At 40.8% G+C, this 18,297-nt stretch overlaps 1 protein-coding gene across 3 annotated transcripts in view; it reads left to right on the forward strand.

The window, feature by feature from the left end:
• CCAR1 (cell division cycle and apoptosis regulator 1) overlaps nucleotides 1-4,150 on the forward strand; it is a 32,739-nt gene extending 28,589 nt beyond the window's left edge. For all 3 annotated transcript variants that reach the window (XM_014940490.1, XM_014940492.1, XM_014940491.1), the window contains one exon: nucleotides 664-4,150. In XM_014940490.1, the coding sequence (XP_014795976.1) occupies nucleotides 664-723 (60 nt within the window). In that variant the 3' untranslated portion in view covers nucleotides 724-4,150. The remainder of the gene's footprint in view (nucleotides 1-663) is intronic.
• The last annotated feature ends 14,147 nt before the right edge of the window (nucleotides 4,151-18,297 follow it).

The following is an 18,297-nucleotide window of genomic DNA, read 5'->3' on the forward strand; positions in this document are numbered from 1 at the left end:
TTTTTCCCTATAGGTCACTGTAGGTTATTAAACTGGCAGTGCCTTGCAGCCCTCGGTGCCGTTACGCCGTCCTCGGCTCCGCTGTGTGTTGCAGACCTGCTGCTCTGCACAACCCTCTTGCCATGCTCTTGGCTCAGCTAAATAGCCTCGCTCATTCTACCTGCTATTTTTGAGATGAAAATGTCTTCTAAGTCTGGTGTTTTCAGATGGCTTTGACCACCGTAGGTATTTTATGTTACAACTGTTACGGTAAATTATTATCCTAATTTAATGGATTTTGCAAAAACTGTTTTCACTTGCTTTTTTTTAAAAAAAAAACAAAAACAAAACAACAAAACCAACCACCCAACAGAGGGGCAGGGTTGGGGGGAAGCCCAGCAGCCCCCAAACCTTTAGACTATAAAGTGAGACTTCTGGGGAATCTTTTTTCCGCTTCCCTTCAGCAGTGTGCTTAGGTCACATTTAATTTCTGCCCTCTCAATTCTTCAGGAATTGAGGAAATATGAATTGATTATAACTAAACTGAATAAGGTATCAGATCACATGCTGTTTGGTGTCTGTTTTAAATACTCTCTTTGTCCCTTGCTGCTTCAAAGTTCACATAAGGAATATCACTTCTAGAATTCATCTTATCCTCCCCCCCCTTTTTTTTTTCTTTTAAAGGATATTGTGAAGAACGAAGAGAAAGATCAGAAATCCAAAGAAAATGGAGCAAACGTATGATAAAACTGCTGCTGTTTAGAAGAATGGTGTTACATAATGTAATATAAATCATGATACCAGAATGTATGGGAAGTGATGCATGTTTGATTTTAGTAGTATAAATATCTTAGTTCGAAAAGATGTATAAAGTTTTATGAATGTGAGTGTCTGCTCCTGAAGATTGCTTGTAATTCTTAGCATTCAATTTGAGACACTCCTCAAGTGAAAATAATTTTGCATTGCAAAATGTTTTAGGATGAACTTTGTTATAGTTTTATCCCTAATAAAGTTCATCAACGTAATGAACAGTAGCAAGTATTTAATTACCAAATGTTTTTCATTAAAGTCTAGTGAAATCAAAATTTTCATTATTTATAGAATTGCCATTTTTAGGTTTTTATTTTTATTTCAGTCTAATTAGTCTTTTTAAATTCAAATATAAATCACAAAATAGCATGCTGCTTAATTTTGCAAGTAAAGATTTTTTTTTTAAAAAAAGCTTCTTGGATTTTTTTTTTTACTTGTCACAACTTTCTTTTCCCTTCCAAATGTAACTTTCTTCCCCAAAGCTGCTTGTATTAAAGCCTCATAATATACAGTAGTTCAGATGAGTTAAGAAAGCAATAGAAACCTACCAAAATACTGGTAGGGTTGTGAGATTTATATGAAAATACATGGGCCTGTTTTAAATGTATGTCATTTGTGTTCCTTTAATTGTTCTTCTCTTTGAATTAATATATATGCTTCTTTTTAATAACAAATGCAGTATATTAAAATGTATGGTTGGAAGCCAGGCCAGTAGATGTCAGAATAATGCCTTACATGGAGAAAAAGCTACCATTGTAAGCCACCTTTAATTAAATTTGGGCTTCTTTCTTAATATGCGTAATTCCTTCAAAGAGCTTTAGTCCAACAAAAAGAACAGATACACAAGTATCAATACTCTGTGTTATAATTGCTAAGGAGCAGGACACAACTGGGTTTTTTGGAAGTGGGTAAGATTGCCTGCCTTTGTTCACAAATGACTAAAGATCTAAACTTAATGTGACATCATTGTCAAAGGCAACTTACTCAAATAATGTAAAATATGAACAGCTGTATTTTGGTACAACTTCCAGGAAAATTAAGGGGTTTGAAGGTTGGGACAGAAGTGTTTTCTTACAGAAATGGTTAATTTTAGCAGACCTTTTCTTTTTTTAGCCTAGATATCCTAGGTAACTAACACCTGTTAGGAGAGTCCAAGTGCCATAATATGTATGAATAACCTACATGGAAACTCATGTAGCTTTACTGAGACACACATTAAAATGTCTGAATTTATGTTCAAAAGAGTCTAAGCTGGTGCTTTTATCACTTACCTTTTTTGGCTCTTTTGGAGCTAGGCAAGTAAAGTATCTTTTCACTAAAATAACATGCATAAGCTTCCCCCTCATTCATTTCAGTTGAGTCACTGTATAATATCTTAACTGTTCACGCTAAAGTAGGAAGTATTATAAAAACACTAATTTTGCATATAAGTACACAGAAAATGCATGCTTTTATGAATTGAGATAACTTCTCTTAATTAGAATGATTGAATGAGGATGGTGATAAATTAATCTTATGAAAAGCATTATCTGTGGTGTACAGATGGTGTTAAATTCTTTTGTAATCAGATTATATTTTTCACCTTTACCTTTTTACAAGTTGTTGACAGCATGTTTCATTTTTGACGTTGAGCACAGTTTAAATGGACTAGAAAGGATTGCGTTTGAAATACTTTGTTCATGAATTTTCAGCTGTACTTGTAAACATACAAGAAAATAAGTCTAGAATTCAAGACAATGTCTCTTTAGGCACACTGAAACATCTGTTGGAATGTTTTGCTGGGGTGTTTTTACCTTAAACTGCTGAGCTGAAAGCAGTTTCACAGCAAACTGACCTCATCTTGTGTTTCAGTGAGATAGTTGCTAGAGCAAGACAGATTTTTACAATGTTTAAGGAAGTATTTGTTTTAGAATGAGTGTAATCTTTCTCTATATTGCTTTGATGTAATAGTCTTTCAGATGCTATGTACAGTCTGCATTTATGTTGGAAAGGAATTTAAAAGGGTAAAGAATAAAGGAAAAAAAAAAGGAAAAGTTTTACAACCTACACAGAACTTGACCAGTCTTCTGCAGCACAACTGCTCTGGGAACAGACATCTCTACAGACTGTTTTAAGATGAAGTTCTGTATATACACAGTGTCGAATGCTTGGTAATACTCCCAGAAATACAACTAATTCTGAAGAAAAGTGAATAGAATACGATTAATGGAGGTTTGGAGAAGCAATCTTCTGTCAGTTTTAATGTGTGAGCAGTGGTTTTGCATTTCCTGTCCACCTTTCCCACCTCCCAGCTTTTCCACCTCTAAGTTTTTCATTACGTATGGGTTCCTGGTGAAAGGCTGGTAGAGGTGAGCCTCAGCCAGGGCTTACTCTGATGCCTCACCCTCCCAAGTGTCTGTAGTTTTTAAATTGTCATAGATGCTCTGTGGAAAGCTGCAAATCTCAGACTGCCTTGTTCTGTACAGAAAGCATTTTACAGCAGGCTGGTAAATAGAATCTGATCTCAGTATAGATTGTTTCTGTCCCCTTTTGTGTTTTGTCTATGGGTGGGGAGATTAATGAGTTAAACCATTACAAAGTGACATTCAGACTAGTGGGTGTCTGTGAATAAGGCTAGGAGGAAAGTTCCATGTGATACATTGCATGAAAAATGGTCTAGATTAAAGCAGACTCTCTTGAGGTCCCTCCACCTTTGCTCTGGTAATGAGAAGGCAGAAATATATCGTTTATATTGTTTCAGTGCTACATGGCAACAGTGGCAAAGGCACCACAAGTGAATTTTTGCTGAAGTTCTCCAAAGCATTGAGGATTGCACAGGGGATAATGGAGCTGCTCCAGCACCACTGCATGTTCTGCCATGGTGGAGACACGTAACGTTTTCTTGGCTCACCCAGCGTGTGCTGCTTGTGCCTGCAGCGTGTGGGTGTTGCTGCAGAACCACTTCCCAGTTGTTGCTTGCTTTATCTGGTGTCCTCTGGCTCAGCCTGGGGGGCCTGAAGTGTACAATGGAGAAGCTGGAATTCTCTCTCTGTTTCCCGTGGGTTTCCACAAATCCAGCATTTGCAATGGAGTTGTTTCAGAATTTAGTGTTATGAAGCCTGGTCCTTTAACATCACATTTTTCCAATGTTTAACTGCGTTGAGAGGGGTGAATGGCTTTCAGTTGGTCCGTCTTTCTGCCGAGAACTGTACTGTCTGAATATCTTTGAACTTCAGCTCTCACTGATAATTCTATCAGGAATGTTCACAAAAGGTGTTTTTTCTCTTGCTTCTCTGTAATCTTTGTGTACCCAGGTCAGGTTCTTACCTTGAATGCATTTGTTCAGTGCAGTTTATATTTAAAAATATAAAATATAAAATAATTCCTCTTGAGTGAGTGAGTCTTATGGCCAGCACTAGATTGCCAAATGCGTAGGTAGCACAGTCAATACACTTAGGCTAATATTTTCCACAAAGCAGAAATGGTTCAAGTAGAAATTCAACTGGGACTTGTTTAACTCCATGTTGTGTGACAACAAAAATGGCATAAGCAATTAATCCCCCTGCCCAGCTATCAAATCTGCCAGTGTTTGCCCACCAAACTCCTGTGTTTCTGCGTCCTTGCTCTCATTGGATGTATTTCGTCAAAGTAGTTGCAGTAAAAAGTTCCAACAACAAAATGTTACTTCCAAGCAGGAATAATTTTCCTTTATTATTCATCCTTGTATATAATCCATGACATCATGATACAGTTATAAATTTAGTTTTGTGACACACCACCTATTGCCTGAAATGATGTTTTGAAGTGTTCTGTGGTGAGGAATGTTTCTTCTGAATGTGTAGGTATCCGATGCCAGAATTTGTATTGAAAACCTGTGACGCTGCAGTTGTACCCTGCTTCTAATTTCTTTTTTCCTCCTGTTTTTTACATTGTTGCTCTCTTTAATGAGGGGATTCTGACTTGTGTGAGGATTCAGTTCGAGTACCCTACAGTTCAGGTGTGATTCAGTGATCCTGCAAGCTCTGGTATCTAGCCCAGTATTAGTTCAGCTCTCTTCATTCTCTCTAAAATGACAGAAAAAATAGCGGTGTTGAGTACATTTGTTTGTTGCACACTGCTGTTTGGGTTTTTTGGTGCAGTGTTATGAGCTTGAACTCCTGGAGTTTTTCTCTAGTTCCTGCAGGATTCCGCTACCCTTGGACCATTTATAGAGTGTGTTAAGCCACAGGTGCGTGTTGAAACACTTTGTTGATATTGAAATTGTTTAGTGATGTCCTTCTAATTAAAATTAGCAGTCTTCCCTTCCCTATTCCCCCCAGGCTGAGGAAGGAGCTTACGTAGTACCTTGGTCTGCAGCGCCAAGGCACGTTCAGGTGAACTTCCCGTAGGCAACCAGTCTCTGAAACTCCTTTCTCCTGTGTGCTCTGGGATCTTCCGTCTCAGCGGGCGCTGGAGTGTTGTGGTGAACTTTTGGAACAAGTAGGTAATATCAGTCCTGTGAGGGGGCTCTGAATGTTCAGAGAAAATAGTCGAGCTGGATTTAAGCCAAGTTGACAGATTCCCAAAGCCGTGTGTTTTGATGGGAAATGGATTCCTACTTTATTTTCCCCTCAGTCTGGTGAGGGGCACAAGGGAAAGGCTCCTGTTGACTGAATCACTGTTCACATTCATCGTGAGCAGTGGGGGAGAGGGGCAGAGCCCAGAGAAGGAACCGAGAGAATCCCAACCTCAACTCTCCCCACTCTGCTTTTCAGCAAGTATTTTACACTACTAATTTGCTTTATTATTCGCTTGCAATCTTTTTAGTGGTATACAGAGGGATTGGATTGGTCTGCATGTGAGTTCGGGTTATTTTCCCCTGTATTAATTCTTTTTGGTCTTCCTGACACAGGGTCACCCGGTTACATTCCTGTTTTGTCATGCAAGGGGCAGAAACAGCTGGAGAGCAGCAGCCTTCATTTTCGGTCCCTTTTTTAGCAGGGCTGGATGGTAGCCGGCACATTTGCATATAAACAACTCAAATTGCTGCCATATGGCATATTACAGAAATGAACAGTTGGAGGTAGAAGTATCTTGCAATGCTGGACTCAGAAAACACTGTTGTCTCTCAGACCAGCCCGATTTACTGTAGAACACTCAATTGCATGTGTGCAGAGGAAAACTTAAAGGAGAAGTGTGCAATTTTACTGTAGGTATAATGCACACGGGGGTTGGGAAGCTGGGTTGTTAAACTTTCAGCTTGGCTCTGATAACAAATGAGAGAGTTTTGGAAGTTCTCAGAAAACATCTGAAAGATTCCTGTCTGTTTCACAAGAGCTAGTCTAGGTCTCCCATAAGAGACTCCTTTTCAGCGTCTCTCCTGACACCTTGTTTTATCAAAGCAAACGAAGTCCCTCTATGAAGTACGTTACATTAAATGTAATTAATGGAACATTCGTGTTACAAGTTGAAAAATCTTGGGGAAGGATTTCCATCCTGAGAGTTTTTCTTAAAATACTTGTTTACAGAGAAAAGCTTACTCTTGTCAAGTATCTCCTGATGTAAGGAAGCCTTGTATAATGGGACTAAAGAAAATGAAGATTAGCTGTTTACCAATATTGAACCTGATTTTCTACCTTAATGTCTTTCCTGAAATCAATCTAACAACCTCCTTTTTATTTTTTTTCATTCTTTTTTTTTTTTTTTTACATGGGAGTATCTTTTCATTACCCTGAGGAGAGGAAAAATAGATGATCTTTTGTACTGGGACACGTATGGGTGGCAGCACATTTATAAATCCTCTGATTATCCATGGGATGCTTGCAAGGAATGTGCAGTCAGCGTTTTCGGTCGTGTCATTTGGGCATGTAATGATGGACAGCACAAAAGGGGACGTGTGGGGGTAATAACAATGTACAATAATTGTGATTTGTGGACAAAAGCAGTTGTACAGCGTGACCTCTGGGGAGCAGGGGTTCAGAAGAGGTAGGATTGGTAAGAGATGGCTGGGCAGATATTCTGAGCAGTGAATTCATTCTGTATCTGCTTCACGCTTAAAGTTTAAAGAAAAGGAAAATGAATCCACTTCAGGTCTTTTTTTCAACGAAGACAGTTTTAAGAAAGGATTATTCAAATGCAACCTGCAATTTAAGAACCTGTGCAAATTCCCTGAAGAACACACTGAATTGGACACAAAACCGCTCCGTGATCACCAGGTTCCAAAGCGAGCAGTGCCTTTATCTTGCCTGAGAAGGATTTTCCACAGTAAAGAGAAGATTTCACTCTGTACAGCTGTGCACAACAGGAACCAACTGCTGGAGTAACACCTGAAAACCCCGCGGGGGCTTCACCTCATGAAAGGGTAATCTGAGACAGTTTACCCTCATCCTGGGGGGAGAGAACTTGGGGGTGGGGAGGGGAAGGGAGTCTTTTGTTGCTCTGAAATTTTAGTGTAAAATAGAGGCACGTTCCTGCAGCCTAGAGTGGGGTTCTATGGGAGGGAAGTGCCCCATCCTGGAGCTGGGGCAGGGCTGACACAGTGGCTGTGGTGCACAGCTGGTGCCGGAGCTTTCCAGTGGCACCAAATTTATTTGGTTTCATCTTGACTATTCTTTATCTCCTTCACTGCCTGCCTGTGTGATCCCAATGGCAAGATCCTCTCTGTTTTGCTGGTTCACTCAAGCAGGGTAGCCTCAGCTGCCATCAGAGGCTTTGGTCAGCTGGGAGCATCAAACCCTCTCCCACAGCAGGTAACTTCTTCCTGTGGTGATTTGGGGTGTGTAGATTCTGGCAGGCAAAAATCAGGGTGGCAGAAAAGCGAGGAGTAAGCAGGGCATCACCACCACAGCTTTCTCTAAGGCACAGCCTCCCCACTGGTACGGACACTAGGATAAAATGGGTTTCAGCTGCTGGTTTGAAATCAAGTCAGGGTGACCCAGTGAGTCATTGCAATGTAGACACAGGTGCTCAGTAATTAGGAAAAACATGGTAGGAAGCAGGTGTGCTGGTTGGTTTCGGTGTTCTGCTGCAGGTAATGCTGTTTCCTGGAGGAGGTGGCTGGATACAACCGTGTCCAGGCACTGATATTGCAACAAACTGCAACAAACCCATGGAGAACTAAATTAGTTTCATTTTTCGTTAATGTTTTTAGACAAAGGATGATGTGTAGAAAGAAATGCTGGGGCTGGATGTTATGGATTGACTCAGCCCAAAGATTTATCTGAGAAAGAGCTGCAGAAGGTGCTGCCACCGGAGAAGGTAAAGGTCAGTAGCTGCTTTTAGTCTTAATTCCTCTGGAAACATTGACCAAAAAAGAAAACCCAAGCCTACAAAGGGATCTATTAAATCTTTTCTAAAAATGCACAAATGTGAAATTGATGGGAGATCTAAGAAGAAATCAGGCTCAGACAAATTCAGGTTTCTATCTTAAATACGTAATTATTCACAGTAAAAATGTTGAAGACGGTAATTCTGCTGAAGATGACGTATTGCAGCACTGTCTTTTTTCCCCCCTTCATTTCAATTGAACTTACTAACTTTCAACAGATGTACAGAGAACACACGATCAGATCTGGCAGGAGTAACAATGATGAGAAAAAAAAAAACTGGAGGAAAACAGTCTGAGTATTTTTAATGAGATCGTACCGATGGGTATTTAACTATCATTTTTGTTTGCTGTCTGCAATTACTTCATATTCAATTAATTGTGCTAGCGACCTCCGCAGTCTAATCAGGCCAGGCTGCAATCAAGAGCTTAGTCTATACAGCTGCTGGATTATCCCGTGCTGTTACTGCAAGGCTGCCACGAAAAGTTCTCTGAAATGTTAGTGCTCGCAGAATGCACCAGCCAGCACAGTAATTGTCATTCACAAGCAGAGCAGATTAAATTTCTGCTTTTGGTATTGACTGCAGCCTCACAGCTCTTCGGTTTTCACTCCAGGCGATGGTTTTGGTCAGTAAATCGTTTTACTGTTTGCAATTGCTGGAGGGGGGGGCAGGCTTGGGGCTGGGGTCATTAATCCTTGAGTCTGTTTTACCCTTGGTCCTGCTGGGCTCGTGTGGGTTCGATGCATGGAGTATCCTGGAGGGCTGCTCTTTTCTGACCAGCCTTTAGTGGGAGGAGGCGATACCGTGGCACTTCTCTCGTTCTTGCCATTTTGACATTGTAAATCAGGATCGTTCCCTGCGGAAGGTGATTATAGAAGACACCAAATTCTGATTACGGAGCATAGCACAGGTAAGTGGTAAGTGAGCAGTATAGTCCTTGCTCGTGTCAGCTCAGCCGCCTGCTTTAACCTTCTGATGTGAACCCCTTGTGCTTTAACTTTCCCAAAACTAAAGGATGGGAAGCACTAGCAGCCAAACCAGGAATGCTGCTAACGATGATGAGTGGAAAGTGCCAAAGTGAAGTAGGTACTTGGTGAAGTGCAAACAAATCCTTTCTCAGTTGGATTTCCAAAAGTTAGTAGGGATTTTCACAGCTGTCATTATTTGAGAGATTTATTGTTTTTCCCTGAATGTAGCTCTGTAATCTTCTCTATCCAGGGAGGAATTACAGTTTAAGTTAGAAGTACGTTTTACCTTAAGCAGAAACGGATATAGTTAGATTACAAAAGCTTTTTGTTGAAGCTGACTAGAAATTCTTCAACTAAAAGTGAATTCTTTCTCAAAGCAAAAAATTTGACAACTTTTGGAAGACTCAAGGAACTCTTAATGTTCTGTTTCAAAATTTTTAACAGGAAAATTTCTGATGTCTAGCCTGTGCTGTTCTTGGACAGGTCAATCTCCTTATGTTTCTCTTAACACTGGCTTTTGTTTAAACCACGTAGCTTTGAGATGTTTTGGATTTTTTTCCTCTATTTCTGTTATTTACCTTTCTTTCCCAATAATTTGTATAGAGTAGCCACTTCCTGTTGGAGCCACATTTTCTGACTAGAAAATCAGTCTCTTCATGCAGTCTCATTTCTCGGACACTCTGATAACTGGTAACGAAACTGATAATTTGTGCTCTAGGCTAAATTCATCCTCCCTGCTCACAAATAGCCTGCTGAAGACACTGATAACTGGTAACTAAACTGATAACTTGTTCTCTAGCCTAAATTCATCCTCCCTGCTCACAAATAGCCTGCCGACCTCTTAATTCTTAACCCAGGTGAGGTACTATAAGGAAGAATAGTGTTTTACTTACTGGTCTCCATCTAAAAAGCAGTAATATCTCTAGGTATGTTGGAAATGGTTCTTTTTTACTACAGTTAAGTTTTATATCACTGGTAAATATTGATGTGTTACTTGCCTGTCTCCTGGGCATGATTTAGAGAGAGTCCTTGACTCCTTTGTTTTTTACCTCCTTGCTTCCCAGTATCCTCTTTTCTGATGCATAGCATGGCTGACTGAATCCAAATGGAAATTACTTTGGTAAATGAATGACATAATTTCCTCTATCAGCTTGTCTCTTGCTGCAGTAACATCCAAAGGGGTTTCTAACAAATTAGAGTTCTCTCACAGTTTTTTTAGTCTAATGCCTTTGAATACTTCTTTCTGAATTTAACTTTTTCAGATATTTGATGTTGAAGTCATGGTTTCATGGTTTTACTTCCGATTCTGGAAGCTTAATTGAAATTTGAAATTTGAGTGTTTGAGAAATTATCTAACTTTAGTTAGATAATTTTCTGGTTAAAATAGATGTATTCTGTGCCTTATTTCATAGTTTTACTTCCGTTTCTGGAAGCTTAACTGAAATTTGAAATTTGAGTGTCTTTAGTTAGGTAATCTTCTGGTTAAAATAGATGTATTCTGTGCCTTCTCTTCCATCAGTCATCGTAATTGTAATTTTTTGCTCTGAAAGACTTTTTTTCCCCTTTCCTTATATGTATTTTGCTCCAGGAAAGCAAGTGACAAGTTAGACAATTAAAATGCAAGGGACAAAGGTTGCTTGGGTTTTGGTTTTTGAAATAATTTACAGTATTTAAAAATGAAGCTATTGATACCACATATATAGAGAGAAGTTCCTGCTTTAAAAAAAGAATCTACCTGTTCTTATGTTGTATGTGATAATGTGGAAGTCAATGCACTTGGTTTTCTCAGCTTCATGACTAATAGCTGGGATGTTGGGAACCAAGCAAAGTCCTAAATAGTTCTCAGGAGACATTTCCTGCAGCAGGAAGCAATAGCAGTGACTGCAAACTGCAGCAGCGTGTGGTGAGTTTTCACTGGTTTCTGGGGGCACCAGGTGTCAGCGATGGGAATAACTTGGCCTGCAGTATCTTTATCCCTGGCCATGGCTCATGAAATGTGTGGAGACTGAGTTTTCAGACTCATGAAAAAAATGAGCTAACCATTTTGAGCTTTTTTCTTTTTAATCCACAACCAGCTGTTTGGACAGTAAGTGAGAAGCAGTAGGCATAGAGCATTTCAGTGCTAATTTTGCCAAGTCATGTTTCAGTGAAGAATGATACTTGGGTCTTGGCAAGCTCCAGTCCCTGTTGCGTGCTGGTTTTAAAGCCTTTGGCACTCAGGAGTCCTCCTTGCTGCTGTATCTCAAGGAGTTTTCCTGGCAATTGCTGGTCATCAGAAGACACCGTGGTCCCACAGATCTTTGTGGTAGTCTTTATCTCAGCAGTTCAAATGAAGCTTGTTCTAGAGAAACACACTGGGGTGTGGAAATCCTGGCTTTATGGAATAGACTACACCTTGACTGGTGTTAACCACCAGAATATTAATCAGACGAAGGGAAAATCCAGTCCTAAAAACTTATAAAGAATCACAAATTCTCCTGCTCAGTTTATTCCCAGGTAAAATCTAAAATGTCTTTCTCTTAGTTTCTGATGGGGATCCCAGCTCTGGTTTGCATGGTACACCCAGGACTGGGTGGAAGCTGTTATATTCTCCACCTTGGCAGTTGGAGAGGGAGAAGAAGAGAAAATCAGAGCAATTCAAATCTTGAATTTGAGAGGGAAGTAGGGGCTAGTTAAAAAAACAAAACAAAACAAAACCACTTTTCCTCTTGATCTGATAACTGAGCAGTCTGTCAAAATGCTAACACCTCTCTGTGGGACCATCTCCTGTGCTTGGCTGAGTTGTTCAGTCAATTGTTAACCAAACGAGGGGCGAACTGCTCCCTCCCACCTTTCCCGTACCACCGCGGGGGGTGTATGCAGGGCAGGGCTGGGAGAGGAGCTGAGACTCTCAGCTGAGATTAGGTACAATTGGAAATACTCAGTTTGAGGGCACTGAATCCCACAGCCTTTGAAGAGGGAAATGGGGTGACAGTCCAAGAGAATGAATCTCAGTAACTGCTTGCTTGTTGTCCTTGGTCATAACCAGCTCGTTTCTGTCATCCACCTTCTCTTTGACAGCAGCATTTTCCATGTGCTTGGACTGCTCGACCCCTTTTTTGTGGATCCTGGGGGGCAGAAGCGAACAACAGAAAATTGAAACATTTTTGCTTAGGCTTTACAGGCTGAATTTGTTGCTGGTTCAGCATCTCTGTTGCAGGGCTACAGATTACTCACCGGGAAAGCTAAGGAAGCCCTCAACTTTCCAGTTAGGCTGTGGCTGGCTTGCTGATGTGCCTTTTCTGTCGATCCCCTCTCCTAGTGAGAGGTCTGCTTGGAAAATATCCTATTGAAGAGTGACACTGAAACATCACTTTTCTGTCAAGTGTTAAGTTTTATCCACTTTCGCTGGAGGTATTGACTGAACTGGAATGAGATCAGACAAGGAAATTGTGTTGTGTCCCTGCTGTTTGTGCATTTGGCAGGATAATCGGATCAATCTAGCTCCTCGTTTCTCTATCCCTTGAGTGAGTCTCTCCCAGGACTTAGGGAGAAGAGAAGCACTCAGACAGGGAGCTTAAAAAATTGACAGAGATGGCCTCTGAAGCACTGGTTTTGGTGGAGGAGGGAAATTAATGATGGTTTGATATTCAGACAGAATCCTTGTGATAGGAGAGGGGTGGAGCTGAATCTCCTGAAAAGAGGTTCAGCAACAGCTTGAGGAGTAAGGAGTCGAACTTCTGTTGTATTTAGGGGAAGCAGGACATCCTGCTTGATGTCTACCGAGTGTAGCTAATTTGGTGACCTCTGCAGCGCTGACACATGGCTCTGCAGGCACTGGCCGCCTGGCTGTGGAGGTCCTCACATGCTGAGCTTCTCTGCCTGTTTGTACCAGCTTTCAGGAACAATTCTGAAGTGCCACCTGCAGAACCAGTACACCTGGAGTCCATCTATAACTCCATACCTGAGTATTCTCTGCTTCTTAGCCATTCTCAGCCTTGCTTAAAATGAGAGAGAAACTCTTTCCCAAATGGACCTGGCAAGCTTTTAGGACAGATTTATTATCATTTGTGTATGTTCAGAGCAATTAATGTCACTACCAGCATCATTCTGCTGCATGTCTAATGAAGCTACAGGTGAAATGATGGCCTCCTGAGTAGCTGACTCATTCGTGTTTTGCCTAGAAAAGGTGATGACTGGAGTGGATGTTTGTCAGGCACTCAGTAGTTACACACAGGAACACACAATCTTAATGAGGATGGCAGCTCAGCAAGAGGCTGGGGATGTGCTTCTTGGGATTCCTTTCTTTTGGAGTCCTTTTCTTCCAGTGTCTTTCATCCTGCCTCACAAACAGGGATGTAGGTTTGCAAGTCAAAAGAGAGTAATTCTGTACTTCAATGGTGCTAGTTTCTGTGAAGTGTCACTCCGCAGTATGTGGTCACACTTCCTATTTGACTGTTTAGGGTCATTTAGACTTCTGTTCCTTTTTTATTTTATTCAGGCCTGAAAAGAGTGGATGACCTAAAATGGTGCTTTATTTTGCACTGCTGTGTAAAATAATGGCTGCCAGAACACCAAGAACAGTTTAATTCAGTTTTAAACTGTTTTAGTCTCAAACATTACTTTTAGAGTTGTTTTCAGTAAGGTATCTGATTCAGAGCTAACTTGCCTATTATGCTGTAATTGGGTTCTTCTGGTTATCACAGTTTGTTCCAGTGGTGACTCTGTTGATATATTTTCAGGAGGAAAAAAGGAAGAAAACATTTGCCCTCCTCGAAGGACAACTTTTTATCTACCTTGCTGTTATTTTTGTTATTTGCTTACTAATTTAATTCTCTCCTCGTAATGGCTATGTAACCCTTACATTATTTCATAATGCTTAGCACCTTATTTTAGCTGGCATTCAGCCCTTACCGCTGATTTCAGAAGAGACACCTCTGCATGTTTCAGGCATTTCCATATCAAATTCTTACTAAGGTATGAATCCTGTATTATAAAAAAGCCTTTTGTCAGTTGAATACGTTTTGCACTAAGCCCAAATGCTGTAGTTGAACTGCTGATTGAACTCACAGCAGCAAGGAACAACATTCTTCAAACTCCTGATGCATTTAACAGATCTGCTCAGACTGAATTACCTGAAAGGTCTAATCTGCAAAAGCGTTTGTGTTTGCAAATGTTTTCACTGTCTCAGCAAGTAGTTTCTAGTCTCACTGTTTAACAAATACCAATGAACAGGAGTGTATAATTGTTTTATAATACGCTCCATTCAGTTTAACTTACTCTGAATTTTTCTAAAAATAATCTCTAACAAGATTAGTTGTGAAGAACTTGATAGGTATTGTGTATTTCTCAGTGCCAAGGATTTTCAGTAGAACCAGCTCTTGCTTCTGTCTTTTGAGTGAGAAAACAAAATTCAAGAAAACAGGCTGAGCTGTGCCATCCTCAGTCTTTTGAATTCTTGCACCTTGAATCCTGAACAGCAGATCTTAACTGCCTTAATGGTCTTTTAAGATGAGGGTAATTTGAACAATGCTATTTTTTTCTCTGTCTTGGTCAGAAAAGACAACAGTTTGTGTTAATATGTAGTTAATGAAATAAATTGCATTAATTAGTAGCGCTTCCACTATGGTAATTCAGTTTCAAAATCACAGACTTCATTTCAAGGCCAGTTTTAGCTTTTCTGTGCTGCTGTCTTGTTTTAGGACATGTCCACTCCATCACTGTGGAGAGCACCACCTCTCGCTGTCTTGTTTTAGTCCACTCCATCACTGTGGAGAGCACCACCTCTGTAACAACGAGCCTGTACAGATGGAGTTCAGTTATGGAAAAAAAGTCGTGAAAACAGTAGCTATTTATTTGAAGGTTGAAGAGAAAACCAGTAGTTTTACCATATGGACTTTGCTTTGCCTGGCCTCATTAACTGCATGATGTAAGTGTAACCTTTTTTCTTTAACTTGGTGTAACCCAAGAAAATTTCACAGCTAGTGGAGGTCAAAGTGTCATTGCACTGGGTTATGGAGAGCAGGGTGGTCAAGGTGGGGGGTGAGAGTGGCTGTGGGAGGCACAGGTACCAGCGTCCAACCAAACCAGATGACTGTTTTATTCCTGGGAGCCTATCCTACTTCCTGCTCAAAGCAGTGTCAGCTACGGGGTCACACCAGGTTGCTCAGGGCTTTAACCCATCACATTGTGGAAAATCCCCAGGGTTGGAGAGTGCATAACCTTTCTGGACAGCCTGCTCCACTGCTGTGCTGTCCTTAAAGGTAAGAAAGTTCTCCTTAGAGCCAGTCTGAACCTCTCCTGTTTCAACTGATGCTTTTGTCTTTCATCCTCCCACCACGCGCTGCTGTGCCGAGCCTGGCTGCGTCTTCTCAAGGGGCTGCTGTCAGGTACCCACAAAGCTATTTCTTCTGCAGGTTCAACGAGATCTGTTCCCTCAGCCTTGGCTCACAGGGTGAGTGTTCCAGCCCTGGCCATCTTGGTGGTCCTCTGCTGAATTCACATCCATTTACAGATGTCTTTTCTATATCTGGGGCCCAAAACTAGACTTAACATGCCAGACGTTGTTTAATAAGCACCAAGTAGAGGTGGATAATCACCTTCTTTGATCTACTGGCTCTGCTCCTGTTAATATACAGTCCAGGATGCTCTTGGCCTTTGTTGCTGTGTGAGTAATATGAGCCTCCTCAATACAGAGGAGCCTTGTTAAAAGGCTTGCTTTCATTCAATACCAAGTAAAAATTGATTAGAAGTATCAGCAGAAAGAGGTGAGTGGCTTTATTCGGACAATTTTGCTTCTTGTTTCATACTTAGAGAGCTTTAGGGATCTTTTGTTTATACAGTCCATAAGCTAAACATTTGCAGAATGAAGCATGACGTGCAGAGAGAAGCTGAGGTTGATGGCAGCGTGGTTTTCTTTGACCTGATAAAATTGCCGTGATACTTGCATGAAATTTTTCTTGCTGTTTGGCTTTTTTTTTTTTTTTAAACATCAGGTAAGAGAAATTTAGGTATCTGCATTCCTAAAAGAACATACATCCAAAGGCACTCTGCCAATTCCTTACTATGTTTTATAAAACCACTCCTGAAGTAGGGAGATGCTAGTAGTGTGTATCATTAATGTGACTCACACAACTGAAATAAACTGAACCTCTGTGAACTTTATTCTGCTTTTCTTAAAAAAAAGGCGAGCTTTATTTTTTTGTCTTGTAGCAATATTTTTTTCTGGATATTGGATTTCTCTTCTATGGACTATTGCCAGCTATATGCTGAGTTTCCAAGGGGAAAAAACCGAACTGAAATAATGAAATATTTTGCTTGTTCCCAATAAAATATTGCAGCAAAGTTAGCCTGTTATTCAGATCACTTGCTTAGGTACTTCATGGACTGCATTATTTACTTTTTCCGCTGGAATTGTTCTCCTTTTTCAATAACCTGCAGGCACCTGCACATCTCTAATTTCCATTGGAGGCTTCACCTCGGTCTGTGAGACCCACCAACCCAGTATCTTCACAGGAAGGGTTCTGCTAAACTGGTTTTTGAAGAGATATTTACTGAGTCTTCTGCAATACAGTGGAGGTGCTCAGTTGCTCTGTTTGTCTTCTGTCACTTCCTTTTTGGCTGAAATTTAGATGAACTGAAACATGGAAAGATTGTTTAATAGTGCCAAAGCTATGGAGAAAGGTTTGGGAACTGTGGGCTGAGGTCCTCAAGTCCAAACCAGCACTGTTTAATCTACAGTATCCAAACAACTCCTCTGAGACCTCCTGTGGTGGTAAAGATGGTGCTTTTCATTTCTAAACTTGGTTTTGACTTTTTGTGTTAGTTTTGTGGTTGTTTGTTTTTTTTTTTTTTTTTTTTTTTTTTTCTGTGGGCCATAAATTCCAGCCCAATGAAATGGTGCAGAAACTTATTTTCCAGCATAGGGAACATCTTTAAAGTTGGATATTTCTTTAGAGAAAGTGGGAGGAAAAGTAGCTGTGCAAACCCATCAATATCGCAAGCTGCTGAGGCAGGTGTGAAGTTCCCCATATACCGTCAAAACTTTGTTCTCAGCTGAATTAAGAAAACTTCCTACAGTGGGATATGTGCTGAAACAAGATCTAAGGATGGCTTCATTCCACTTTAGTGTGTGATGGTGGCTCCTGTCCTCACTGCAAGCTGGGGGCCTGGGTCTGAGGAAGCTACAGCTGCACCAAGGTCTCTGACAGCTTCTTCTGTGGTGGGTGGGATTATGCCAAGTGTTGCCTGGGAGGGAGTTGGACATAATAGCTGTCATGTGTCCCCTGATTCATGGTTTGCTGGAAACCCTCTGCGGGAGGTATGTTCTCTTTTGAATAACTCTGTGGGTGCTGTGTATCTGAAAGATGTGTGTGACTTTCCTTGGCTGGGGTAAATGTAAGCTGAAGCCAGGAAGCGTGCAAAGAAGTGAATTTCAGTCCATTTTGGAGAGACATAACCATAGGTGTATCTTACTCCTATGACTGTAAGCTCTATATGATACACTTTTTGTCACTGCCTTTTGTGTGACAGCACATTTCCAGGCAAAGGAGTCAGCCCTGGGAATATTGCAGCAGTTGAACTTTAGCTTAACAGGCACAGAAATGCACAACTGCATGATGATGTTTTTATAGTAAGTGTTTCACTGTATAGGTAAGTATCTAACCAACACCCTGTAACGCTTTGCTTTCTGCTTAGAATGAAGCTTTTGACATTAAAGAGCTATTTGCATGGTCTGAGATTTATTGCAGGAGAGAGCAATAAACCCTGGGAGCAAGGAAATGGCAGAGCTGGTTTAGTGGAGAAATGCCAGGGTTACAAAGGCACTTTTTTTGGACCAGGCCAAGTGGAAAAGATGTGTTTGTGTCAAATTCCTGTAGAAGGGCATGGCACCACCTGCAGACAATTAAAGGAGCCAGAGAGGTTGCCCGTGACTGGCTTACTCCTGTTTGGTTGTTTGGCTGCATGGGCTAGTCATTGACAGTTTTGCAGCTTACCCAGGACTGTTTCATTTTGTGTTATTTTCATCTCCCTACAAAGAAGCTTTTGACTAAATCTGTCTTTTATGATCAAGCCTAATGCTGAAATGGTTAAAGGCGACCTTCCTTGCTATCAGCTCTTCTGTGGTTATGTTCAGTGCCATATATGAATTGACTTAAAAGCTATCGGCATGCTAAAGGATAAGAAAAATAATTATCTTGAGTGCTGTTGTTGTTCATAGCTCAATTTCTCTGCCAGTTATGCAGTGAACAGCAGGAATGCCCCAAAAGCAGATGGT

This window comes from Calidris pugnax, unplaced genomic scaffold (genome assembly GCF_001431845.1).
Source record: "Calidris pugnax isolate Ruff unplaced genomic scaffold, ASM143184v1 scaffold39, whole genome shotgun sequence".
Classification (NCBI taxonomy): domain Eukaryota; kingdom Metazoa; phylum Chordata; class Aves; order Charadriiformes; family Scolopacidae; genus Calidris; species Calidris pugnax.